The sequence below is a fragment of the Anabas testudineus genome, chromosome 15 (genome assembly GCF_900324465.2).
Source record: "Anabas testudineus chromosome 15, fAnaTes1.2, whole genome shotgun sequence".
Lineage (NCBI taxonomy): Eukaryota > Metazoa > Chordata > Actinopteri > Anabantiformes > Anabantidae > Anabas > Anabas testudineus.
The window spans coordinates 9358574-9377715 of NC_046624.1; the positions used below are offsets into that span (position 1 = coordinate 9358574).

Below are 19142 nucleotides of genomic sequence, written 5' to 3' on the forward strand. Positions count from 1 at the left end.
GCTGAATAGAATATGTTAATTTCTGCTACTTCATGTGACTCTCTTATTTGAAGCTGTCTAATCTGACTCAAAATAACAATAAATGATTTCACTGGAATAAGTTTGATTCTCCACACCGCACAGCTTCTCAGTGAGAGAGTTTTCAGATGCGTCAGTGTTTTCACGCACCTCCACTCTGTTTTCCTCGCCTGTAGTTTGGAGACTCTCAGCAGCTTCGCCTGGTGCGGATTCTACGCAGCACTGTGATGGTGCGGGTGGGAGGAGGCTGGATGGCTCTGGATGAGTTCCTGGTGAAGAACGACCCCTGTCGAGGTGAGTTCAGAAGTTCTCCACAAAAAGTCACGGTAAAGCACTCCTCGAGCATAAGGAGTTAAGTATTAGTATTTTCTCCATCAAAGGTTTTGGAGAGCTTAAGGAAATAATTCCCAGTTTAGATATACATATTAATAACCATTGTGACCGTCTTTTCTGGTTGTTTTTGATAAACTGTGGTACTGACTTATACTAAATGCTGGGAAAAACTGAGTCAAATGACACAGCAAATGAAGTCTTAGAAAGAAAATATATAGAATTTGTTTGCAGAGTTAGGAGGCAGTGATGCTGAGAGTAAGAACCAGCAGCATCAGTTTGTCACCTACTGTACATACGTAGCGTCCGATCTGTGACACATCCAGTACAAAACCTTTTTGTGTTGTTTCCTCTGTCTTTGTATGTATTAATTATCAGTTTCTTTTCTTCCTGCTGAACCTTCCTCCTGCTGAACATGCTATCATTTCTTCTAGTTCATCACCACGGAAGCAAAATGTTGCGCTCGGAATCAAACTCTTCAATTACTCAGTCTCCTATAGGTTGGCAAATCTCACACATTCTCTCCTTGCTCCATGAACCCACCACCAGTGGTATGTGTGCCTGCACATCTGAGTGTGTGCTGCTTGTGTTGGTCCTGCCGTGTACAGTACATCCGTAGCTGTGTGCGAGCGCTCATCGTGAATGAATGGGATTTCTCATAGACCAGCTCCACTCACAATCAGCTGTCATTCAGCGCCGGTGGTTTTCATGCATGCAGTTGTTTGTGTGAGACACATCACCTGCTGTCACATTCACTCGGACCTGATCCACCAAATTAGGTCTTTTTTTTTCCTCAGCATGTGGCTAGCAGTTCAGATCTGAGCTTCTTTTGCAGCTTTCAGCTTCACTTGACAATCAAATGGATTACATTTAAAAATCCTTAAAAAAGGTTCAACTGACATTATTGTCTATAAATATTAAACTGTCCAACATCATTACTACAGAAAATAATCAAGTAGCCTTTACATGACACTAAAGCTGCATGTTTTAACATTTTTTGCTTTTTTGCTTTGTTATGTAAAGTTTATGTGTTTTTAACTTTGTAATTCTTCTGATTTGGGCAGTTTTAGTCTCTCATTTATGTAAATATTTCACCATTTTTTAAGCAGCCCAATCAACTTATGGGCAGTATTGATAAGATATGAAACTGCATGACTCACTTGTGGATTTAATATTCATGTTTTTTAATATTTGGTTTACACCTGGACAGTTACACCTGACAGTCACCTCATCATAGCACTTTATTTTACCAATGACTTGGTGCTAGTTCCTAATGTAACTTACTAAAACCTCTGTTGCTAAAATGGCAAAACGGCAAATTTCTGTACAGCCAAGACCATATACCATTCAATCTTTAAGAAATGTTTCTAATATTAAAAAATAATTCATATTAAAACAAAGAAAAATTGTTCTTTTAACAAAACAATCACTTTACCTACAATTACTATCAGTGTTTACAGGAAAGGGGAAAATAAAGTGTTAATTCACATCATCACCATCATCCTCGTCGTCAACATATCAGCGTCATTATCATCATGTATTTATGCCACATGGCTCACCTGGAGTGTCATTTTGTAGCTAAAGGCAGGACCAATTTGGAGCTGCGCGAGAAGTTCATCCTCCCAGAAGGCACCACCCAGGTGATGGCGAGCTTCCGCTACAGAGGCCGGAGATCTCGGCCGTCATCCAGAGGTGCCTCACCAAACAGATCCACCTCTAGTCAAAGCTGTCCGGTCCCAGCAAACCCAGCAGTGACCAGTACACCCAAGGTGAGAGGCTCCACCCTGTCACGTTATAGATTGATCGTTCTCCACCATGATTTTTCTCTTTGTTTTTCTGTTTTACATTATTTGATTACTTTGTTTTTTGTTTCTTCCATCTAGTGTTTCTTATAGTTTTCAATTTGTGAATCCATGTCTGTTTTTTGATTTGCCATTGTTCCTCAGACTCCCCAACATTTAACCCGCAATTATGATAAACCCTGGCTTACAAACAGCAAACCCTCCACTCCTCTTAAATCATCAGACTCCTTTGGGAGCCAAGGTTCATCCTCTGAGGTACAGTCACATGTAGGATGTGGATCACTACAGATTTATGACCCAGGTGAAATCTGTTGCATATTGATAAAAGGCAAGCTGTAGCCATTAAGATTAGGTGGAGCTGCTAGTTTGCAAAATGAGTATTTGTTGATGTTCTACATATCAGATTTAGCTCATTTTATTCAGTGCAGTGAAAAAAGTGACAAAGATGTTGATTTTATGTAATCCAGATTTCAGTTGGGTCTATAAACTTCACCTTTATTGATTACTAATGGGCTGAATATGCATTTGTGTCTGACAGAATGTCTGCTTCATTTTAATGCCTTTATATGAACAACTCCATGTCATCTATGCATGTGTCTTATACAGTATTATTAATATTATTATAATTATCCATACATGTGCAATTGCTTAATGACTTTTATAAATGCTTCAAAACAACATGTAATTCCTAAAGTGTAAAACTAACCCAATAATACTGCATCGCTTTCTAGTACATATCACGCTATTGTTTCCACATGAAAATAACGCCTGTCTTTTGCAGAGTACACCAGTTCAAGGCAGCAAATTACGCCTTCCCGGGTACTTGTCAGGCAAAGGATTCCAGTCTAGTGAAGAGGGAACGTTGATCAGTGCTGCTGTACTGAAAGCTCGAACACAAACACTAGGTGGTGAGTAAAGAGCAACTCCAGTACTGCTAATCTTACACTGAGAAGAACATTACATATGTTACCAAGTTGGTGAAGTTAACATTTCCAGGATGCCTGATGCAGCTACTAAGGGACAAAACAACACTGAAGTATTTGCTGATTAATTTGTGTCTTTTATTTCATCTCCGCAGACTCAAGAAAAATTTTCAGCCGACCTGGAAGTAAAGCCGGAAGCAGAGGGAGCAGTCGCAGAGGAAGCGACGCCTCGGACTTCGACATCTCAGACATCCAGTCTGTGTGTTCGGATGTGTCCGAGACAGTTGGCGACTCAGCTCGAGGGACGCCGCGCTCTGCATCTCGCCAACATGGAGGAAAACCCTCGAAGATCCCTACTCCTCAGCGAAGAACCACCCCCACAAGCAAACTGGCCAAGGGATCCAAGCGATAGTCAGCAACCTTGAAAACAGACAAACCAGGAGCTAGTTGCACCCTAAACGGACACTGGATAGATCTAATTTAAGAGACTGCAAATGTGTTGAGTGTTATTTAAATCGTTGCAAAGATGTAAAATATTCTGTTGAGGCAATATGGTTTAATATTAAGTGAGAATGGAATGTCGATGGCCTTGTGTATTTGTTTTTAATGTATTTTATTTTTTGTGAAAATGTCAAATTGTTTTATTGTATTTTATTTTATTGATGCAAAACCTGTAGAGGTTTGATGAACACTAGAAAACGTCAGAATGCCTGTGTTGTACGGTTAACTAACATTTCTACACACTAATGAAGGGCAACATGCAGCGTAGCACTCTGAGAGTTACTGAATGTACTGTAATTTATGTATGCTGATGTTTGGACTAGATGGTGGATTGTGGTACCATTTGAGACACAGCAATTATTTATTTAAGTGCTATAATATACTGCCAACAAGCATTTAAAGGGCAATGCTATATTCTACAATAAACCCCCACGAGCAATGCAGAATCCTTTGAGAAACACTATTTAAGACAAGTAGCAGAAACCTCATAATGATGAAGCTTTCAAGTCCTGTGTGTTTGTCAGCAGCGGCAGTCCCTGTTTTGTTCAATCACCCCGCAACAGTGTGTGCATTGACCTTGAAAAGGTGCCACTTTATGTAGACATTCTCTCGTGCATCCATGTCAATGTATGGTTAATTTCGGTAGAGCTGAAATTGTTACTGTAATATTACTTTGTAATAAACCTGCTTGCAGAAATCCAACGTAGACTGGTGTGGACCACAGAATCATCTCCTCTTTGCTTTTTTGCTCATTTCAACCTCTCTATAGACTCTCGAAACTTTGTTAGACAGCTGCATGTTTTCTCTAGCACCACCACAGTATGACACGCTACATTAGCAGGGTTTAGTGAAATATCTATATACATGTTTTGAATTGTTTACCATGCAATTTGTTTTAAAATGCATGGTGTTGTTTCATCCAACTGAACTAAAATCATTTAATGGGCATTAAAAATCAGAAACAGACAGCAGACAGTTGCTGGGTAATTGGTCAATCACAGCTCTTATCTCTTACAACATTTGCCCAATTCACTTATTAAACACAAATACATTTACACTCTATCTGTATTAATATATCTAAGCAGCTGGTTGTATGTTTGTAGTTAGTGTGGTGGTTTTGATTGAAGGAGTGGTTTACGCTCGGTGGAATGTTTGCGGAGCATCTTGTGTTTACCTGTGACATATTACATGTCTCTCTTAGTGAGACTCTCTCAGCTGGTAAAACACTGCCTTGAATGAGCATATATTGAAACTATGTGATGTTAAAATGAATGTTTAAATGAAATTATTAACTTATTATTAACTGAAATAAGTTTCCAAAATTGTCACGCAAAAATTTTTTTTTTTTTCTAAAAGTCCACATGCACAAAGAAACAAAAGCTCTGCACAGTTAAATATGTGATTTTCAGAGCTAAGATTTTATTGAGGTTTATTCTTCACCAGCTGAGATTCTTTTTCATTTCAGTACTTTAACATGAAGGAGCCCCGGTATGTTCACCTACATTCCCTTGACATGATGACTGATATGAGGTTAGTGGACTGTATTACCTGTAGGTGTAACAGACCTATGACAATACACAGATCCTCTGGGGACCAAAGGTGGAGTGGAGCTCAGGAGTCAGGCTCCTGCGAGACCCAGAGCTTTTAGTGTGAATAGGTTTCCTGTTCAGCTCAAACACAGGCCCAGGGATGGCACTTTAGAGTGGGATATATCCTCACACCGGGAACTGGAAAAGATCCATCTGCAGGAGCCCTGGGACTTTGTTTCTCAAGAATATGTGAGTAATCCTGACACTCTCTCTAATTTTTCTTTATTTGTAAAATGAATAAGTAAATGGGAAATAACATAATTTGGAGTTGTCTGTGATCAGTTTGTTATACAATCATGACATTGCAGTGATCAAGTGATCTAGTGATTGGTTTGTGTCCTCTAATTTAAGAATAAATGAGGATAATTGAATGGCTGAATCATTTTATATGATATATAGAGATTTTCAGCAGTTTTGAATTGATCATCTAGTAGGTCATGCCAAGAAAATGCACATTGCATCTTGGAGTAGAAATATACATTTAAGTGAATGTCTTCTGTTTACCTTCTGTTTACCTGTCGTACCATCCTATATCAGTGACTGGTTTGCTGAAAGACTGATTTGTTCATTTGATGTCCTGCAGGCACTTATAACCCTGGACATTAAACATTGGAAAATGCCAGTTTGCAAAGTTATGCTGGCGTTTGTTGCGCTTTTTGTCCTCTTGGAATTGGGCCAGTGTCAAAAGTTGCCAAGTAAGTTTTTTTTATATATTTCTTTGATGACTACAGTGTATTTTCCAAAGCGTAATATGACCATTAACAATGGATCGTCAAACACACTCACTCTAATTGGGTCTGTATAGTTATCCACAGATAAACATATTGTGGCTACATTTGCTGCAACACTCCTAATGAAGAGGTTTCTAATCTCAGCTAGGTGTGTTCTTGTTCAATAACTATAACTTTTTATTATTTACTTTAATCACATGTATCATTTTAATAATCTGAATTATCGTAAGTTGAAAACTGTATAACTACACCGTGACCAGCAGGTGTCATTGTATGCATGTTCACAGTCCATTTCTTAGTTTTATAGCACCACAACAGTCAACCCAGTTTCATATTCTCCAGTCTTAGTGCCTATGTGGACATTTTGACATCAAGAGGTCATAGTAAAGTTAAGCTGTGTACACTGCTGTCAAGCTGTTGAAGGCCTGCAACAAAATCTCCCTGTTGCCATAAATAGCACAGTGTTTATTCTCTACCTATGGTGTCCTGGGCACACATGAAACTGTCTGAGGTAGCATAACAATGTGTAGACATGCTGATCTCATTTAAACTGTCGCACAAATCGTCTAGTGTTTGGAATTCAGGAGCTGTGACCGATCATAACGAGCTTATTCATGTTAATGGGTTTGATCAATTACCTCATTGCATCACTGATAACAATGAACAATGCACTTATTTAGAAAATAAGTGCTCAGGGTTGAAGTAAGATTTTGCAATAGTCCAACACTTTTAATGCTAAATCTCTTTTGACACCAAACTAAACTCTGTGTTTGTGGTGTGAGGTTTTGATCTCCTGGAGGAGTTTCGTGTGCCTCAGTCGAGAGGAGTGCGGAGGGTGGATGGCTCTCAACCAGAGGCAGTGGCTTACCGCATCAACCCCTCTATTCATCTGAAGAGGACCATGAGGTACAGTCCTAGACTCGATGAACTCACCTAAATTTGTGAAATTAAAAAGTACTGTATAATCTGAAAATCTTCCCACCTTTGATGACTTCTTCCTGGCTGCAATTATGTGCAAATATAAGCTTGTTAGTACCCAGTGACATCATTATTATTAGGTATTATTAGGTATTATTATTAGGTATTATTATTAGGTGTGGTTCCAGGTGCAATTATATATACCTCTAACAACACCTGAATGCATCCATCTGTTATGCTGTGGTCTGAGGTGAGACAGGCTTAAACTTTCCACCTCTCAATGCAGGTGTAAAATTACCCTTTAAAGGTTAACTTGACACCAGACTGAAAAGCAGTTTTGAACCAGTAGCGCCAACAAACAATGATGTCACAGGTTGCTGGAGTACACCTGTATGTCACTGGTGGGAAGGTAAAGCCATGCAGGTCAGCAAGGGGTGTCAAGTTCATTCATTTGAGTTTTTAGTTAAGCCTGTTAACGTAGTAAACAATTACACCAACTAAGCATCAGCATTTGAACGCTGTGATTAGGAGATGGTTAGCACTGCTGATGTCAGCATTTAGCTCAAAGCACCACTGAACTTAAATACAGCCTCACAGCAATGTTGTAGGTCAATTAGTCTTAATTGTACCAGTAAAGCTTCCTTTGAACTTTATTTTGCCTGACAATGAATGAAATGTTTCTTATCGAGGTTTTGTGCTTTGTGCACATTAGGAAATCACAGAATGAGATTTGGTTAAGAGGTGCATTTTAATAAAGAGTTAAATACAAATGTGTATTGAAACTGTTGGTCCAACTGATCTGCTGAAGTTAAGTTAAGTATAAAATTCCTCTCTGTTGTGATACAGCGATGTGTATCCAGATGGACTTCCCTCCAACTACTCCGTCATTGCGACATTTAAGGTGACCAAGGACACTGCCAAAGAGTCCTGGAAACTGTGGCAGGTCAGTGACCCCGAAGGACGAGAGCAAGTCGGCCTACGTTTCCATGGTGATGCACGCTCTTTAGACTTCTTCTACACCAGCCCCCATGGGAGCCAGATGCTGAGGACCTTCCATGGTGTGGAAAAGCTGTTTGATGGAGAGTGGCACAAGTTGGCGCTGAGTGTAAAAGGAAGCCAGGTGAAGCTGCTGATAGACTGCCAAGAGGTCAGTGTGGCGTCCATTGACGAGCCAAGGCCAGTCATTCACAGAGGGTACACCTCCATCGTGAAGCGGGCGGCACGAGATCGCGCTGTGTCTGTATGTTGATACCTTTATACATTTAAATATATATTTTTTTAACTACTTCAACTGCCTCCAATTTGTATTACAACTTAAATTTCACCTGTTATGTCCTCTCTTCTTTCCAGTTGGACCTCCAGCAGATGGAGGTGTCATGTGACCCAGAGCAGGCTTATTCTGAAGGCTGCTGTGAGCTCTCCAGTGTGGTGAGTCACCGTGCTACAACACTCTTATGCTCCCTCTGTTAGAAACGAGCGTGAAGTTACTTGTCTGTCTGTCCATTGCAGTGTGGAGGATATGCAGAGATTGGCTTAACAGCTGGAGGAGCGCCTTGCAAATGTGTGCATGGACAACCTGGCATTCAGGGACCTCCAGGGCCAAAGGTGAACAAACAGTGAACCATACAGTGAAAGTTGGCTCAACATACTGATATAACAAGCTCAGTCCATACTGACATTTTTTTTATACATCTGCAGGGTCACAGTGGTCTTCCAGGTGAACCCGGAGACTCAGGAAGACAAGGAAACTGGGTAAATACATGTATAATTTAAATTAACATGCTCTGCTTAGTGAATTCTTGATGTGACCAGCATTTCCTTTTTTTCCTGCTGGACCATAAAGAGTTAAACTGGATTATAACATTGTAAAACTTTCATTTGTGAGACAGCAGCGAAGCTGTGGAAAATGGCAACAGAAGCACAACTGAGGCGAAACAGATCTGGAAGCAGAAGCACTTAGTGATAGTAAACACAGGGACTCCTTTCATAGTTTGAAAACTCATCGGCTTTGGAAAAGATTTAGGAAGAATCCAAGATAAACAAGCAGCATGACAGATCTGAAAATAAATTTGTTTTGGTAGCTCTGAAATAGCCAATTGTGTCTTAAAACACAAAACCCTGTTGGTTTAGAATATAGACTGAAACTCAAATTGGAGAAAGATCACAGGATTTGTAATGGTTTCTTTTCCATTTTGAAGAAACTGAGCCAAACATAATGAATCCCACGCACACAGGAAAACCAGGCAGTTGAGCAGTAACCATGCCCTCCATGTGTCTGGTAATAAGTGGCATTAATCTGCTTAACTATTGTGTGAAATTTGTCAGATGTTTAGTTTCCATAAGGCTTTTATTTTTTTTTATTTTGTGGATAAGGCTAATTAATTTACCACAGGAAGACCAAACTGTAAAAAGGTTTGGAAGAATGATAACGAGCAAAGCGTTGTGCTGCAGGAGCCAATTAAAGATGCATCAGTGAATGAATAAATACACTCACATTTGCATCCTTCGAGGAGCTGCAGACGTGATTATTTCCACTTTAAAATGATGACTTTGATGCTTAGCAGTCAGTGCTACCTTGGATCACGCCAGAGAGCCCAGAGAACGTGTTTGAAGTAGAGCATAAGTTTGTGTTGGTTTGGCATTTAATATGCCCTCCGCACTCAAGGAAATCCCCCATGCTGCCTACACAAAGACATGCATGTAGACCAGCGTGCACTCAGAACACATTTCCAGAGCTGTTCATGCTGCATAATCGTGTCCTGAAATGCAGCTGTAGCTCATCTGGGAGTAAACATCTGTCTTGTGTAACTGTGTTAGAGTTTTGACCTTCTGCCAGTTTGTGAATCACAGAGCCCCAACATGTTTATCTCCTTCCCTGCTGGCATCCGAGGAGGGCATTTCCTGGCAGAGATATATGAACCATCCGTCCCCGGATGGTGGGTGGTCTATAGCAATACCGCCTTAGAGACGTCGTAAAGTTCACGGTCATGCCTCTCACTGAACTGTTGGCCATCTCTGAGGTTAGCCTCTGCCCAGCTGACGCCGCTTAAAATCAGTGTTAGGTGAGATGGTTAAATAAACTGACAACACAAAGGCATCGTGGTCTTGTTTAATCTGTTTGTTGACTCAGTGAAATACAGCCAATTGGAAAACACTTTTTCCTCCTCTACTGAGGAAGTCAGCATCTGTGCAAACAATACTGGTACATGTTGTTGAATTCGAGACAAATGGTTCCTAAATTCTGCTCAACAGGTTACAATATATTTTCCCTAATGTGAATAATGAGTGTCACTAAAGTTTATAGCAAGTTCACATAAACGCAATTATTGTCTATTTAATAATATTTATTGCTTGAAAGTATGGGTATACACTTACTCATGTTCTTGCTAAGCGTTAAAGCCAGGAGACAGTAATGTGGTACTAAGAAGACTAAAGCTCACTAACCCGCGTTTAACAACTATGTACAAACCATAAATTATTGTTTTTGCACTTGAGTTTTTAACAAAGTGAACAAACAAAAAATATGTGGTCTGCAAGATGGATTTAAAAAAATCACAGCCAGCTGTTTTTCCCTGTGTCCAATCTACATGTTCTAGGCAAACTCTGACTCTAGCTCAGTATTTATAGGAATAATGTGATGTGATGTAAACAAAGTACATTGACTCTGATAGTGAGGTCATTAACCAGCAGCTCAACATGTTATAGTATCTACTTTGTTTATTTTAGTAGCGTACTGTGAAAACATTTATATTTTATGGGAGGTTATGTCCTGGACTATTTCTTGCACTGGCACAGTGGCATCCTGCATCAGGATGTTTATTTTTTAACTTTTGTATTTATGGGCATGAACTGTAACGGACAAAAAAGCTAATATGTGTATTTCCAAAAATAAATAAACTGACATTTCTTTCAGATTTTTCTCTTTTTCTCAGTCTTGCTATGGTGACAGCTAATTAGCTACATTCTGACTGTTATATTAAGGAGCAAATGCTGTCATGCCTGAGGCGCTTCTCTGTCTGGAGCCTCAAAAGTTTAATTTCCCTGAAGTTATTAGTGATTTTCTCTGTGTTGCTAACACAACACGACATTTCATGCTCTCTTTTCTTAAGATGATTGTTTCACAAACCATTAGTCTTGCTTGGGAATAAGTGCAACTTGTCTTACAGGGCATAAGGGGCCAAACGGGAGACTATGGCAACATTGGTGAGACAGGCCCAAAGGTAAAATCTGGTTCTCTCAGCTTCCACTGTATCACTTTAGTTGGCCTTGTTCTCGAAATGCATCAATGAAATGTCACACACATCCTCAGGGTGAAAAAGGAATCAAAGGCGAGAAAGGACCGAGAGGACTCTGGGGTCAAGAGGTAATTTTTGACTCACGTACAAAATAATTTTCTATACTGTGAGGTGTTATAGATGTATATTAATGGGATGCTGCGTTTACAGGGAGTCAGAGGTGCTAAGGGGCTGAAAGGATTAAAAGGCGCATCAGGTTTTAAGGTAAACTCCTCTACTGAATTCAAATGGAGCTTTTTTAATTAGGCTGCCAGTTAATTAAGTTGCAAACTTTTCATTGGATTTCTTTGCAATAAAGTTAATAAATAAAGTTAACTTTACAACTGGCAACATTTTGACTGTAATTAAAGGGAGTTCGTGGACCACCTGGAGACATCGGAGAGACTGGGAAACCAGGAGAAGTTGTAAGTTAGCCTTTGTGACACAGCGGTAATGCATTGTGCAAGTGATTATGTAATTACTGTATAATTAACATTTTGGCCTCCTCAAAGGGCGCTAAAGGCGAAAGAGGATATGAAGGGATTCCCGGATTTCAAGGAGTTAAGGTATTCCTATGTCCTCCTTGCTCTGTCTACTTTTTATTGGGAAAATGTACTTTAATACCATCAATCTTTTATTTTTAGGGTGAAAAGGGGGCCACTGGTGCAGCTGGACGCGCTGGGCCAAGGGGAAAGCAGGTGGGTTCTTGTGGGATTCTCTGTTCCATAATCTATAAGGCACTTAATTCTGTGTCCACTATCTAAAGTCGCCTCATGTGACTGTTCAGAGCCAGTAAATCATTGTAAAACGTTGGGATAGAGCTATGTTTGTTTTGTCTATGTTCTGTATCCATAAACAGTGTAAGTTCACGTGGCTGGATTTTGGCTGAGATCTGACAGGCTGAACTCTATCAACATAAGCGAGTCACTGAAAGAAGACGCTCGACAATAATTCTATGTGAATAAAGGCTGAATCAGCTGTGCTGCATGTACTGTAAAATCTTAACTTAACCTTCTGATGCTCACTTGACAGGGTAATGTTGGAGATCCTGGAGACAGGGGAACTTCTGGAGAAAAGGGGAAGCCCGTACGTATCAGATAAATCACAAATACGTGAACAGTGGCAAATATATATCTTTATAAATGAAATTGTGATTAATGTTTTTTGTCTAAATGTGTAAAACTTAGGGAATCCAAGGACCTGTGGGGAGAACTGGCACCATTGGACCAAAGGTAATTGCTGACAGACCTCCAGCATCACCAGAGAGCTTCTTACACTTCTGTAATAATTGTCTGCTTCATATTAATGATCCCTAGGGCATTCTTGGAGATCCGGGCCTACCTGGCAGAGATGGTGATCCAGGAGTAGAGGTATTATGTTCTGCTAATAATGATGTCTTTACGTTAAAATATAGATGCAATTTAATAAAAGTGTCACCTTTGTGTCTCAGGCATATCAAGGACCCCAAGGTCTTAGTGGAAAACTTGGACGAAATGGAGTAAAGGCAAGTCACTGATGTAGCTTTGTAAATAAATGTAAAATGTAGCTGTTTTTGGCTTTGGATGAATTCTTTGCCATTCGTGTCTTTTACAGGGGGAAAAAGGCGCCATAGGGCCAGCAGGAGAAATGGGTCCCCAAGGCCAAACTGTAAGTCACTTCATTTCAGTCGAGCACATAATATATTGTGTGAAGCAGTTTGCCATCTTAAAGGAAAACAACAAGGAATAAAGCTTTCTCTTAGGTCGGTCTAATGAATGTTTTATTCTCGAGGGCCCAAGAGGTTACAAGGGTTCTGCAGGGAAACCAGGAAGACCTGGATTTATTGGTCCACCAGGACCTGTTGTAAGTGCTCCAGATGGATTTTCGAAACTCTTCCAAACACTAGTTGATTTTCTTCGAGCCATTAAATCCTGTCATCTCTTTACAGGGACATGTGGGTGTGCCTGGAAAACCAGGGCCCAAGGTAATACATCATCATCCATTACCTGTTAGACATATAAAATGAAAATTACTATTTAATGCTGCAATTAGTGCAGTTCTTCAGGGATTATTGACTGGATTGTTGAGCCACACAGAATTCAGGACTTGCAGATGTGTTGTCTTTCCAAACCAGGTTTTAACATTTTATTTTTAAAAAGGTTTCTTCAGGTAACAGTTAATGGCCAAATGAAATGCTATTCAGCTTTATTTAAATCACAAGTGAGTCTGTGAGTTCTGGTCACAAACAACCTATTGTCATTCAGCTTTATCTGTCTGGAAACCCATAATAAGCCACAACGACAGAAGAAGCAGAGTAAACATTTCCACAGGTCAGTTCAGAGGTTGCCCTTGAGGGCACATTGGCTCAGTGTGTCCTGTTTTCCTCATCTAGACAGAAGGTCATAACGAGTGCTAAGCGCCACCTTATGACCCATTCTTGGTGTTTACTGAGTCCCACACCAATTAAAAACATAAATATTCCTGCAGAGTTTTGCTGTTTATGTTTTTGTACCATGCTGTAAAGAAAAACAAGTTTTAGAAAAATTGCAGTTGAAGATTGACACTGGTCTACCTCAAAGTGAATTTTAATAATGGGTGAGAATAATACACCACATCTTGAACTAAAATTGATATTAAACATTAAAGTACATGACTCAAAAAGACAAAAGAGTTTCCACCTGCTGTAGTGGTGGCTCTGAAAATGCTGTAAAGGAGTTCAGTGAAGAATCAGCTGGAATTTATGGGGATTACGGTGGATTCCACCATTAATCTCAAGTATAAAGTATAAAATGTCACACACCTGCTGGATGATTTACTTAAAATGAATAGATACAACATAATAAGATGTGCAATGCTAAACTGTACTTCAAGCATCACTGCGTTCCCTTGACAATGAATGAAAAGTCTGCTCATAGCACAGCATGTGTTTTAAATGCTATTACACATTCATCTCGCAGGGCGACACTGGAAGCCCAGGAATACAAGGAGTTAAAGGTGCACAGGTACTGCATTCAGTTCATTTCAAATATGAAATATTCTCTGCCTGTAAATTCATATTATTCATGTACTTTTCCTCTGAATGTTCTTATTCTTTATTTAAGGGAGAAGATGGAGTTAAGGGCCCAAAAGGAAAGGTGAGTTAGGATTTGTTGGTATTGTATTTTGTGGTGGTGCACCTCACAGTAATAATTATAACAAATACAACGTCTATTTACTTCATGTCACAAATTAGTTGTAAAAATAGTTTTACATTTTAATATCAACCATGTACCACAAACAGAAAGATGTGTCTTTTTTACATCTCACTTGTCCGCTGTGCTAAGTTGGTTAATTGTTTGCAAACTGAAAAGTCTGAAAAATCTAATATCACATTCCAGACATATTTTAAGCATCTGTAAATGTGATAAGAGCAACGACACCCACATCTGTACCAAAATAATCCTTGCACAATTCTCAGATGTTCCCTACCTATGCTTCCATTGCAGTGTTGGTGGATTTTAGCTTTCTATACGAGTAGGCGCCTCCTCTAGTAGCTGTGTTTATCACTGTTCGTGACATCATATAGATGTCAATCTGTTACTGCTTAAGATTGTGTCCATGCAGAGCAGATTTCTTTTAGTATCTGGATACACTGACTCTGTCTTGAATCCAGTTCTGCTAATGTTGTTAACCTGTTCTGTAGGTTGGGGACAGGGGGGTGCAGGGTCCTCAGGGAGGACGGGGGAAGCGTGGCCCGGCAGGCCCACCTGGACGTTCTGGTGCCGTTGGAGTCAAGGGGGTTCGAGGTGAGGGAGGACCAGATGGTTTCCAAGGGCCCCCAGGTCCACCAGTAAGTATAACGCAAGCATCTGAATCTTTTTTGGCTTATACTTCACGTATTACAGTGCTAACGTATAGAGCAGTACTTGGTCTGATCGTGATGAGAGGCGGTGCTCTCCAGTCTCTACGACAACTGACATTTCATTCATCTGTGAACAATGGCAGAGAAACAGCAGAGTAATCCTTTGCAATAATGTTCAGTCACAATTCTAACGTCAAGAACACATTTAAAGAGTTCCTCATTTGCCTGTAGTTAGCAGTGACTCACAGCAAGGGTTTCATTTAGTGTGGCTATAAATCCATAATGACTGTCAGGAAACACTGTTAGTTTCATTTGTTCACTGCATTTCCTCTATGAGACATCTGTTGCTTCAGCATTCCCTGTTCTGTTATATTCCATATTACATGTTGCACAGTTGAGCCACTTCCAGTGATGCATGTGGTGTGTGCAATGATTTGTTACACAGGGACCAACCCTCTCTGCTCAACACGTGATCGAGGTTTGTCAGAAAGTGGTCCTGGAGCAGATGTCCACCTTTGCCAACTCAGTGAAGAGAACATGTGCTGCAGTTTGTCCTCTCTATGGGGATGTGCCCATGGGTGCCCCTGGTCCCCCGGGACAGAAAGGACCCCCCGGACTTCCTGTAAGTTTTTACACTTTGGGTTTTCTTTGTTGAAGCTGAATCAGTGTAAATGCACAGTCTAGGGGACATATCTCTAACCAAAGTATCGCTCCAGGTGTCGTGCTCACCTCCTTTAGACCGTTAGCTGAGACACGTTACCACACAGCACATTCTCCATACATTGTTCGTTGTGGTCTGCCTGGCTGAGTAAAATGCAAACACGTTGCTTGCAAGGGTCTGGACTGGACTTAGAGAGCTGAAGTATTTGGCAGAAAAGCTTGGAATGAAAACATTACAATTTTCCACGTCTCCATGAGGACAAATAAGGAGTCGTAGACTAGACACTTGGTCTGTGTTGAATGGTTTTTGGAGACTATCAAGGCTGTCCTTGGATTGGAAAGCCTTTTCCACATTATTATACAGAGCAGAATCAATTCATGCTCCACAACTTCTTTAATCACAACGACTCTCAGGCTGGTAAAGGCTCTCAAAGCCTTGACTGTATTCAAATATTCCACTATATTTGGTTATGCCCAGTGAGCCTTATGTTGTGGCATTTAATGCCAAACCATGAATAGTATATATCACTACTTTATGATGTTTCCCCAACACAGTATTGAGTAATCAGTCAAATAAATCCTCTTTTTTTCACAATACTAGTCAACAGTACCTTAATTCATGACTTTCAAAAGTTTTGCAAAGTTTAAACAGAAAACACAAAAGATTAATGAAACTTTTTCCTATTGATGATGTTGTCAGGGTGACCCTGGTAATGATGGCGTTGATGGAGAAGTGGGCCCACAGGGATTCTACGGAGAAGCTGGAGATCCGGGCCGAAAAGGAGAAAGAGGTGTGAAGATCAAATCTGACAGAATATATTAACGAATATGATGCAAGTCCAGAGAGTGTGAAACACCAGTGGTAGGAAAAGAACTCAGATCCTTTACTTTAACTTGCTTTAATTGATTGTTTTAGCTACTTTGACACATGACAACAAGGAATAAATACATATAAAGACACACTAACATATTATCCTCTATAGTAGACATCTGCTTATTCACACACCTTGCAGGCACGAAGCAGCATCCGTGGGAATTTAGTGTTTTTTTCAAAAGAAAACAAGATCTGCGACGTCTAAGTCTTCTTTTATGAAGAAGAAACACAAAGTGGATTGGATTTGTTGACAATAACGATATGTTTTATTGGCAAAATCCATCAAAGCACATGCATAATGGACCCTTAAGTGTGATATTATCTTATATTCATTGGTTTTAATTTTCTGTTTAACTAGTCACTAGTATTAGAAATATATACAATACTGTATTTAAGATATAGTACCACATGAAAGAACATGCTGATTGTATGTAAAGATTTTTAAAAATTAATTTAAAAGTTAATGCTCTAACTTATGGTTAGTTGTCCGAGAACGATGTCACACTCATGCAACTTTCTTGTGCCAAGACAATGAAATTGAACAATATTTACAAGGTGTTTTTAAACATCTCTTTAACAGTGGTCTTTGGGACATATGGTCCTTTATCAGCATAAGTGTCGTGTTCTTGAATGCAGGGAATAGCATAAGGCCCTGTCTGCTGTAATTCCTGCTAAGACACCAGTGTATATGTGTGTGTCTTTGTACATGTGTATGTCTGGCTTTCAGGTGACAGAGGGGAGCAAGGTGATAAAGGAGCCAAGGGATATGGCATTCCTGGATACACAGGAGACCAGGGACCAAAGGGTAACAAAGTTTAATGTTGTTTGATGATTCTGTGTATTCAGCTGAGGCTGCGCTTCCGAGGAAAGTGGGAGTGGTGTGTTCTTTGCCAAAAAAGTTATGATTTAGTTCTGTAAATTCACAGTTGTTGAAATGATTTTTCTCTGTAAATGCTCTGTTCTTGGAATGCATCAGAACGTAGTCTTAGTCAGCTAAGTGGGCAGACAGGATGTCTGAAGACTAAACAGCATTTCTGACTCAATCACAGGTCAGCGTGGACGTCCTGGCAGAGCCTTTAACGGGCAGCCAGGGAAGCAGGGGGAGCGGGGACATGTAGGCCGTCCTGGACTCAGGGGCCACCCAGGTCTCAGAGGACCTCCGGGTGTCTGTGTCACCTCTGGATGTGCTCAGCTCAACTCCACCAGCGGGACACCTCCACCAGCAACAAGGAGGTTGAGGAATCGCCCGTAGAGGGAAAAAGAAAAAGTCTCTGTGGACAGTGAATCAAATATTGAACTTAAAGGAGAAAACTATGTTAGCTAGTTTTTTTTGTTAATATGTGTTCATTCAAATAAAGTGAATATTCATGTAAATATGCAAGTGAAACCTGAACTAAAGGTCAGGGAACCAAGGTTTACCAACAGCAACACCTGTGTGAGTCGAAGTGGCAACAAAATATATGTGTATAAAAACACCATCTTCATATGATTCTTTTATTTAAACTGATTTCACAAGTCAGACTTGTCTTTAAACATCTGTACTTTATAATAAAAATCCCAAAATGACAATGATGGTATTTGCACTATTGTATGAAAACCTGGTTTAGGTTCATTTTGACATGGAACTCATTAATAGTGCGAATGCAGCCGTAATGTTTGAAGTAGTAGAAAATATTTTACATCATACATTATTTACTGGTATAAAGAGTTTCTGTGCAACATGTTCTTGTGTTGAGTGGAAGAAAGATTGTCTGATGGTGGAGTGCAGATGAGAGGCATCGTCCTTTATTTTTCTATAAGCAAAGAGCCGGAAAATGAATCTTTACTTTTTACATAGTAAAGAAGCTGTCTGTAATATTGATGTCAATGAACTGGGCGCCTTCACGTTTTCCTTAAACATTCATGTTTCTCATTAGTTACTGTAGTATTGTAACTGCACTACAATACTGGCACGGTATCCCTGAATTTTAAGAATGGGGGAACAATTTTGTGTTGTAATGTAATCAAGGACTCGAGTACACTGCACTCAACAACTCTAAAGTCAACTGGAAGATTTAGAAATTACTTCTGATGACGATTTAGGCAATACTACATGGTAACTGAATATCATACTAATTATAAGTTGTTGGGGTCCCATTGATTAAATATGAGTTGAGCTGTCGTCAGAAAATTTAATGACCCACAACCTGTGGCTTTCTCTTTAGAAGCTGTTGTAGAGATGAGAGCAAACGTTGACACAAACAGCAAAGTTTTCCACACAGTGACTCAGTAGATATGTTGTAACACTGTTGTTTCACAGCGGACTGAGCTGATTCCATTCCTGACCTGGGCGGACGTTCCAGCTAAAAAACCTGAAGATTAAGTGGAATGGAGTCTGCAAATTGCTCGAGGGTATGAGCGGCTGGGCCTGTCTATGTGCATCTGTCGTATAATTAGCCTTGCCCATGCCATTTCTCTGCTTTAGGATCAATGTGTGCTGGGGAAGGCCCTAGCAATCCTGCAGACCAGAAATTACTTAATGTCTTCAAAAAAAAATAGTGATTATTTTCCACAGCTCTAATCAAATGGAGAAACACTTCTAAAAGGGGAAACACACTGGGAGCTCAGCATGTGGCTCTTCTCAGTGTCTTTCCTGGCTCACATTAGTTTCCTCTGAAAAGCCCATCGACTGTGGATCATCATCCACCGCCCCCTCCGTGACT

The 19142-nt window shown here is 40.0% G+C and overlaps 2 protein-coding genes across 5 annotated transcripts in view; both read left to right on the forward strand.

Annotated features, from left to right (window-relative positions):
* dst (dystonin) overlaps positions 1 to 4280 on the forward strand; it is an 85462-nt gene extending 81182 nt beyond the window's left edge. For 3 of the 4 annotated variants that reach the window (XM_026354078.1, XM_026354079.1, XM_026354077.1), the window contains 6 exons: positions 195 to 312; positions 783 to 899; positions 1927 to 2117; positions 2295 to 2405; positions 2932 to 3058; positions 3229 to 4280. In XM_026354078.1, coding sequence (XP_026209863.1) covers positions 195 to 312; positions 783 to 899; positions 1927 to 2117; positions 2295 to 2405; positions 2932 to 3058; positions 3229 to 3485 — 921 coding nt within the window. In that variant the 3' untranslated portion in view covers positions 3486 to 4280. The remainder of the gene's footprint in view (positions 1 to 194; positions 313 to 782; positions 900 to 1926; positions 2118 to 2294; positions 2406 to 2931; positions 3059 to 3228) is intronic. The other variant, XM_026354080.1, reaches the window with a different exon arrangement.
* Positions 4281 to 5797: 1517 nt separating this feature from the next.
* On the forward strand, positions 5798 to 17746 carry zmp:0000000760 (collagen alpha-1(XXII) chain). Its single transcript, XM_026353671.1, has 26 exons — positions 5798 to 5858; positions 6677 to 6800; positions 7659 to 8052; positions 8163 to 8240; positions 8322 to 8417; positions 8511 to 8564; positions 10979 to 11032; positions 11122 to 11175; positions 11258 to 11311; positions 11458 to 11511; positions 11599 to 11652; positions 11731 to 11784; positions 12119 to 12172; positions 12274 to 12318; positions 12403 to 12456; positions 12537 to 12590; positions 12680 to 12733; positions 12857 to 12928; positions 13014 to 13049; positions 14023 to 14067; positions 14167 to 14199; positions 14748 to 14894; positions 15352 to 15528; positions 16267 to 16357; positions 17168 to 17245; positions 17490 to 17746. The coding sequence occupies exons 1-26, from the start codon at positions 5798 to 5800 to the stop codon at positions 17690 to 17692; spliced, it is 2274 nt and encodes a 757-aa protein (XP_026209456.1). The 3' UTR covers positions 17693 to 17746.
* The last annotated feature ends 1396 nt before the right edge of the window (positions 17747 to 19142 follow it).

Coding starts and splice junctions, on each gene's coding strand:
- zmp:0000000760 (XM_026353671.1), top strand. CDS start 5,798: ATGCTGGCGTTTGTTGCGCTTTTTGTCCTCTTGGAATTGGGCCAGTGT. Junction 12,319..12,402: donor CTGGCACCATTGGACCAAAG/GTAATTGCTGAC, acceptor AATGATCCCTAG/GGCATTCTTGGAGATCCGGG. Junction 12,457..12,536: donor ATGGTGATCCAGGAGTAGAG/GTATTATGTTCT, acceptor TTTGTGTCTCAG/GCATATCAAGGACCCCAAGG.